Genomic DNA, 7,500 nt, shown 5'->3' on the forward strand with positions numbered 1-7,500 from the left:
GGACCAACACTCAGGGTCTTTAAATAACTGAGGAGAAAGTGCTGCCTTTGTAATTACATCTGCAAATGGTTAGACTCTCTAGTCTTCTCGGATAAGGACGATAAGCTGGGGGTCCCGTCTCACAACCCTTCAATGTTCATAATCCTGTGGGACGTAAAAGAACCCACACACTTGTCGCAAAGAGTAGGGCATGTAGTTCCCGGTGTTGGGGTCTGTCTTCTGTGATGTATCATGGTTGGGAGGTTAAATGCTCGGAGAAATTAGCTACACCAAGCTACTCTAAAAATCCGAGGGTAAATAAAGATATATGATGATGATATATGATACATGATGATGGCTGTGCAGTTTGTTGACAGAATCTTTTTCTTTGCACCCATGACAAAATACATAAAAGTTAATAAAGTAAAATAAAGTATTGTTCCCTGATGTAGGGAGCCTTACAGCAAAAATTAATAAACATGACTTTCAACTGATTCTTTTGTTTAATAATATCAAAAAATAAATAAAGGGACCAATTTGTTGTATAATTTTATTGAGTATTATTGATAATGTTTATTAGTAGAAGAAAATTATCTGACAGGTGAAGTTTGATATGCATCAACGAGGGCCAGTAAGGCTTTTTTAACCACAGATCAAAGTCATTAAGACTACCGGTATATCATTGACTGCATTTCGCAGGTACCCATTTATGCACCTGGGTGAAGAGAGGCACCATGAGAGTAAAGTGTCCTGCCCAAGAACACAACACAGTGTCTCCGGCCAGGGTGCGAACCCGGACCACTCGATCCGGAGTCAAGCACACTAACCATGAGGCCACCGTGCCTCCTGCCCGGGGTAACCCTGCGATGGACTGGCATCCCATCTAGGGGGGGAGTAGAAATACTCCTAGTTGCTTCAAGCTACAGAAACCGGGATAAGCTCCAGCCTAATGGGCCACTTGGCTTGTAAGCAGACTTTATCTTTTTACCTTACCATTGACTGCATTTACACATACATGTGAGGTCTCTGCAGAGGTACAGTTACAGTAGCTTTCACTATTGGTAGCTTGCTTCTAGATCAAGGCTGCTCTTGTGGATACATCACACAAGGCCTTACTTTAAAATTATTAAGTTTTGTGACTCTTATCTGACCCTGGGTCCCTGTTATCACTAAACACAAGCCTACTTGTTCTTATCATGCATATTTTCATAACATTGAAGTCAGGAATAAAAAATGCACACTGCAAGAGGCTCCCATTTTCTAGAGTCAATTTTATTCACAAAAAATCAACAACATTTGCCAAATACAGTAAAAAACGTGTCCTTACGCAGGCGTCATGGCCTTTAGATCTTTAATACACTGGCTCACACTCTCTTTTTCCTGAAAGTACAGCAGAAATCAAAGGAATTGATACTACATATAGTTGATTGTTACCAATGAAATTTGTGTGTCTTATCGATCAGTAAAATTCTTTCCAAGTCATCCACTCATGCTGACTAATGTCCCTCAGAGAAACATGAGACAGAGCCAACCGTGCATGCTTCTCATGTGATGAAGCTACTGTACAAAAAGAAGCCCTTTCTGTTCACTTTTAAGACCCTCAGTGTTGGTCTGGAATGGGTTTGAATTCTCGAATGCCTGCGTGAACGTAGCCTGCTGGCAAGCGGTAGATGTTGTTGTTGCTGCAAAACCACTGATCTCAAAATCAGTGCATGAAACACGTATCAGACGCCATATTGGAAGAGCATGGGATAGGTCTGGAGCAGGGTAATCAAAACGACTGGGTGGGCAGCTGGGAAGAGAGAGCTAGAGTTCCAGATCTTCCAACTTCCACCCGTCCAATATGGCGACTGAACTACAAATTGCCACCTGCAAGCAGGCTAGCATGAGCATCCAGTGCACTCTTGACTGAGACGCCTTAATATCTAAACAGAGCTTCCCTCTTCTAAATTCAACAGGAACTCGGAAGTTCTTAGTTTCCCAGTATGGGTAAAGTTGCATGACAGCCACATAGACCTAATGGTAAATGTGGGCCAAAGTCAGACATTGATCCTACATGTAGGTCGCAACCCATGGAGAAGCATTGTGCAACTTGACCAGTCTAAAGGTAGATATAAGAGAACGGCTAACTAAGTTTCTCTGGAGATACATGAAGAGCATTGGGGTGCTGTGCAGAGAGATTGAGGGCTCAACTCTTGCCAGACCAACACTTTGGGTATTTAAAGATCGTAGGAGGAACTGCTGTCTTTGTCATAAAATCTGAAAATACACAGCTTCAAACGTCCTGTCTCAAAACCCTTATTCATAACATTCTGTGGTGCATTGAAGAATCCACAAACTGACCAAAAAAAATGAAGCACAGAGTTCCTGGTGCTGTGGTCTGGTCTAAGATGACAATAGGGCGCAAGATCGACGACAATAACAGTGGCTATGAGAACATTAAAAACAATGGCTACAGTACATAGTGTTTTACATTTTGGTGCCATACTTGTCCTGACATCAACATGAATTGACCAAATTTGATGTTATGTGGAGGACATGAGCACAAATCAACAGATTTTCAATGTTCTCCCCAAACAACCACACCCTTCATACCAATTTTATTCCTGGACTTTTACACACTTTCCATGCCAAACAACTTGGAATGTAATCATGAAATGATTTCAACAACCCAAAGTTACATTTTTTAAATGACATTCTCCCAGCCATCATTGGGGCCTTCCTTGCTTTTAAAGCTCGCTAGGTAATGCTTCATATGGGATCTGGAGTCCTATTGCATTATTTTTTCATCTTTGCCTCTATGTGCTAAACTATTGTTCAAATAAACAAGTGGACTTAAATAGACATCACAACTTTAAGACCAGGGCACCCTTAACCATACATGCATTACACATACCAGCTGAGGTGTGATGCTCTTCACAACTTCTCGTTCCACCCAATCAATAATATGCTGTTGTTCTGTTTTCCTCTGGAAGGATTCAATCTCTGCTTGGTAATCCTGTGTTTAAAAATTGAACCACCTTAGGAAAAGCAATGTAATTACTCGAGTCTAGTCTCCAAAGGCTTTAGAAATAATCATTACTTTAAAGGTTAAGTTGTGTGTGAGCACTGTAAATGCAAACAAGACAAACATTTTCTGTACCAACCAGTTTCACAACCTGCACCCATAACCTAAAGATGCTCAAAGCCGAGCACCCACACAAAACAGCAGTGCTGGTTCATACACAATAAGCAATTACCAGTCGTTTCTTGACCTCCCTGACAACTTCATGGAGCTTGTTACGGTAATCCAATTCAAGAGACATGGCATTGTTTTCCTAAAAGAGACAAAAGTTTGTATAAACAGAAACCTCAGAAATCTTGACTACAACATTTGCAAACAAAAGGAGAGTCTGACCACACAAATAAAAGATACATATATGTTATTTGCCAGGTGGGAGGTCTGTATAGCGAAAAACTGTGGCTGAGGTATAGGCCGAGGTCTTGAAAATGCTGCCCAAGGCTGCAGGTAGCTTTTTCAAGACCGAGGTCACAGTTTTTCGCTATACGGACCGACCCTTAGCTGGTAAATAAGTTAGTTATTTTTTTCCTCTCTCTCTCTCTTCTTCTCTGAAATCACTTTTTTAATTGTTGACCCGCACTGCACTTGATAGCCAATGCAGTAAGCCATTTACAAACTGAACGTTTCAAAGAGAAAGATTTTTACTTGGATTCTATTTCCACGCCTCATGTCTAATAAAAATCTGTTTTGAAACACTTCTCTGTATGTGAAAAAAATTTTGCCCACTCCTAGAGCCAATCAGATTGCAGGATTCGCAGAATTCTGCCCGCTTGCACATTGAGAAAAAAACTATATGTACATACACCTGTATTCACTGTAAAATAATGTAGATGAATTCCTAGGTTCTTCTGTTTTTGTTGGTGGTACATTACATGTTTTCAGCAAAAAATGTCTCTGAACTGAACACTTTATTGATGACCATGGGAAAGTAGACAATGCTGTATTCAAAAGCTTTTAAAAACCAAGTGCCCTTCTTACTCGGTAAATTTCAATAACATCCTTTCGGACTGTTGACATGTACTCAATTTTCTTAAGTTCCTCAATCTGGTCTGTTAAAGATTGGATTTCAGCATTCCTGCCTTCATTGAACATGTCAAGAATACTCTGTAAAAAAAAATACATTATAATTATTATAATGTTGACGAGACCCAAAATGCATTTGACAGAAGTAACACACTTGAATCCTTTCACTCCACGGCTTCTGAATCAGACACCTATACTTTTACTTGCAAAGGAGAACCACTCAGCAATGAAGGGTAAATATTGTTTTAAATTTGCATGTTTTGTCCAAACAAAAGATCAAAATGCTATGATCACGTTTAATTAGTTTCTTGTGCCTTTGCTTGTGACAAAATTAATGTGTAATCCAGGCCTTACATTGACATAGTAAATCTTGTCACAACTTTAGTAGGTTTTATGTCAAATTTGCAACAGTAATGGAAAATCACGCAGGTGATCAAACCTCATGACTACATACATGTATCTGTTAAGATGAAATACAAGGAAACAAGAATTGAGAACTTTTATTGAAAAAAATGCAATATTGGGATGCCTCTGATTGTGCATAACACAGGATACATGCAAGAATACAAAAACTTAATGACCTCAGAAAATTTGCTCCTGCAGTCAACACATTCGTCCATTATGGCAGATTGAGACTCAAAAAATTTAGGAATTATTTTTGCTTGCAATGCACTCTGATTAAATACTAGGGACTTTAAGATAGTACACGACGGTAGACTGGGACCGTTAGATGAGCGTCATGTCACGCAAAATCCCTGTGACATTTGACCGTCATGCTTCTAGGACGGTATGTTTTCGCCGGGTTTCTCGTCGTGGAATCTACGGTGAAAGCGGTAGGAATTCATCCATACTTATTCGCACTATTTTAGTCTTTTCCTTTATTATGCATTGAAAACTGATCACCCAATGGGTTAAATGTGCATTTGGTTGTGTTTGTCTTGATTTATCCATCGCTGAAATGAAAAAATCTAGCAAAAATTCTGAGTTCATTCAAAGACATCACTCTGCCACATCGCGGCTCAAACCAAAATTTGCTTGTTCTCAATGTAGCGTTATCCATAATCCACCATGATACAGGAGAAAAGCAGAAAAGAAAGGTAAAAGAGATAATTGTAGCTGCATTTTTTGTTTATGAACCAATTCTCCTTAGCGGATTTACACTCGTTAGAATCCAAGGAATCTAAACAAAATGGTTCAAATTCCCAGTAAGGATAAAGAGGATTCACTGATTCATATTCATGGTATAAAATTAATAAGAAATTCCTCCTCGCTAATTTAACCTTCTGCAAAAGAAATTACAAGAGAATTTCTTGCCTCTTCAAAAGACATGTTTATTCCACCATCCTATGGTCCCGTTGGCCCAATCTTAAGTTAAAAATTTTCGCGCCTTTCTACTGTACTTGTCCAAAGTCTCCGGTATACGCATCCAACTGTCCCAGCCTACCGTTGTCCACTATCTTAAAGTCCCTACTCCTTAAATGAACAACATGGCAATAAGATGCAAGTGGGTATGTACGTGTAAAGGCAAGGCTGCTGCCTAAGAAAATTTTAAAGGGGCCCTCAGAGCTTAATGCTGAGAACTTAGGAGCCCAACATATTAAGTGAAAGGTGTTGCTGTGAAAAATTAAGGCGCCCAGAGCTATTCTTTGGGAGCCCCAGGCTACCGGGCTCCTGTTAGGCAACAGCCTTGAAAGGGATGGGTCACTCCTCTCAAATTTCCTCGGAAACGAAAATGAGAACTAACCTGGTATCTGGCATCAAGCATATCTGCTATAGGCTTTGAAACATATTTGGAAAGGTAATAAAGGGTTGTTCCCATAACAAAGGCAAGAACAGTCTGAAAAAGACAAGCCACAGAGGAACATATATGGAAATATCTCTAAATGGTTACAAGGTGTCCAAAGAGTATTAAAATGAATTAATGAATGCAAGAAATAAAAGGAATACACAGTGTACAAGTACCTGTACTGAAACTCAACATACATTGTTTCATCATATTTTGTACTGATTTTAATTCATTTAAACAGAGCAAGAAATTCATGTCAAACCTCAATTTTGCCACATTTAAAATTCACCTAAAAAGTCATTGTAATGAACTATTGACAGTATTGTAACTGCAAAGTTTTACTCAAAATATTGTACACATATTTTATTTGATATGGAATGTGTGTAGTTAGGCTTTGGTTTTTCACTTTTGCCTTTTCGTAGTCTCCAATTTTAGTCCCTAATTCTATGTACAAAATTATCTGTTACTTCATTTTTATTACATACATATGTTCCTTTCTGTGCATCCTCATCTTTCTTTTTTTTATTTTGTCTTTCACTATCTTGGCCTTAACAAGGAAGCCTTATAAAAAAGCTTATGTTTTCTTGTTTGCTACCTTGCCTCTTTTGCATAGCGTTTGTTGTATAGTTGTATTTCTTCTCCTAATTGTGTGGCACATCACATCAATAAAATTAATAATTATTAATTAATAATTTTAAACCAATGGTGTAATATTATCTATCTTTAATTTTAATCACCAACCCCTTGGTTGCCACTCAGCATGCACGCCGCGAAGGTGATGCATTTTATTTATTGTGAGTCATACTGTTTGTGTGTGAGATAGTGATAAGCAGAACCAAGTAGCACAACTGTCCTTAAAACTTATGATCTCATTTGCTATCTACTTTATTCGACTGTATATTGTACCTCTTCATGAATCACAAGTAGCTCCTTTGACAGAGCATACGCTAGAAATCCACCAATAAGAAGGGTCTTCCCTGCAGTAACAAAACAGAAGAAAGTCAGGGTTTTTTCTTATCAAGAATCTAACGGATCTCCATCAACAGCAGCTTTTGCATCTACAGTGTACAGTATGTTTTGCGTTTTGCCTCTCGACCAGTCATTCGCAACAGCTTTACACTTAAATAAAAATAAAAATTTACACAATGTTTCTACCTTGCGCTATCATCATTTCTACATGCCACGTACGTTAAATTCTTCACACTTGGTAGTGACAACATAAAACTGTCCAAATGTCATGCAACTTCTTTCAAACTTTCCCGATAAAGTGTTGTCAAAATCGATCTTTCTTTATCATTCTAATAGTTTTAGATCTTAAACAAATTGGCCATCTGGCAATGAAGGTACACTGCATGACACAAAAAAAGCACCCTGAGTGAATAGTACGGTTAGTTTCAAAAAAATCATTTTTAAAAAAAATATATATCATGCAGGTATCATTAGGACACTGAGCCTTATCATGTTAATTCCTGAAAATTGTATTACTAAGCCAGTGAGGTGCATGCAGTACAAGCATGTGGGATGAAATATACAGGGCGCGACGAAAGTGCTGTCCGATAGCCCGGGGCTAGTGGAATGACTTGTCGGGCTAGCGTTTTCTTATCGTAGCTTGCCCGACGGGCAAGCACCGTTGCTTTCTCTTTTCTGGTGA

General features: G+C 38.7%; 2 protein-coding genes across 3 annotated transcripts in view; one reads left to right on the plus strand and one right to left on the minus strand.

Moving 5' to 3' along the window:
- The window catches only part of LOC138008003 (thymidine phosphorylase-like), a 20,594-nt gene extending 20,091 nt beyond the window's left edge, over positions 1-503 (plus strand). For both annotated transcript variants that reach the window (XM_068855168.1, XM_068855169.1), the window contains one exon: positions 1-503. This exon is cut by the window's left edge and continues 2,815 nt beyond it. The gene's annotated coding sequence lies outside the window, so the exon portion shown is untranslated.
- A 727-nt stretch (positions 504-1,230) lies between these two features.
- The window catches only part of LOC138008005 (ATP synthase F(0) complex subunit B1, mitochondrial-like), a 15,287-nt gene continuing 9,017 nt past the window's right edge, over positions 1,231-7,500 (minus strand). The window contains exons 5-10 of the mRNA XM_068855171.1: positions 6,756-6,826; positions 5,808-5,900; positions 4,019-4,144; positions 3,219-3,296; positions 2,876-2,977; positions 1,231-1,359 (exon numbers count right to left, since the gene is read on the minus strand). Of these exons, the coding sequence (XP_068711272.1) occupies positions 1,303-1,359; positions 2,876-2,977; positions 3,219-3,296; positions 4,019-4,144; positions 5,808-5,900; positions 6,756-6,826 (527 nt within the window). The 3' untranslated portion in view covers positions 1,231-1,302. The remainder of the gene's footprint in view (positions 1,360-2,875; positions 2,978-3,218; positions 3,297-4,018; positions 4,145-5,807; positions 5,901-6,755; positions 6,827-7,500) is intronic.

The sequence above is a fragment of the Montipora foliosa genome, chromosome 6 (genome assembly GCF_036669935.1).
Source record: "Montipora foliosa isolate CH-2021 chromosome 6, ASM3666993v2, whole genome shotgun sequence".
Lineage (NCBI taxonomy): Eukaryota > Metazoa > Cnidaria > Anthozoa > Scleractinia > Acroporidae > Montipora > Montipora foliosa.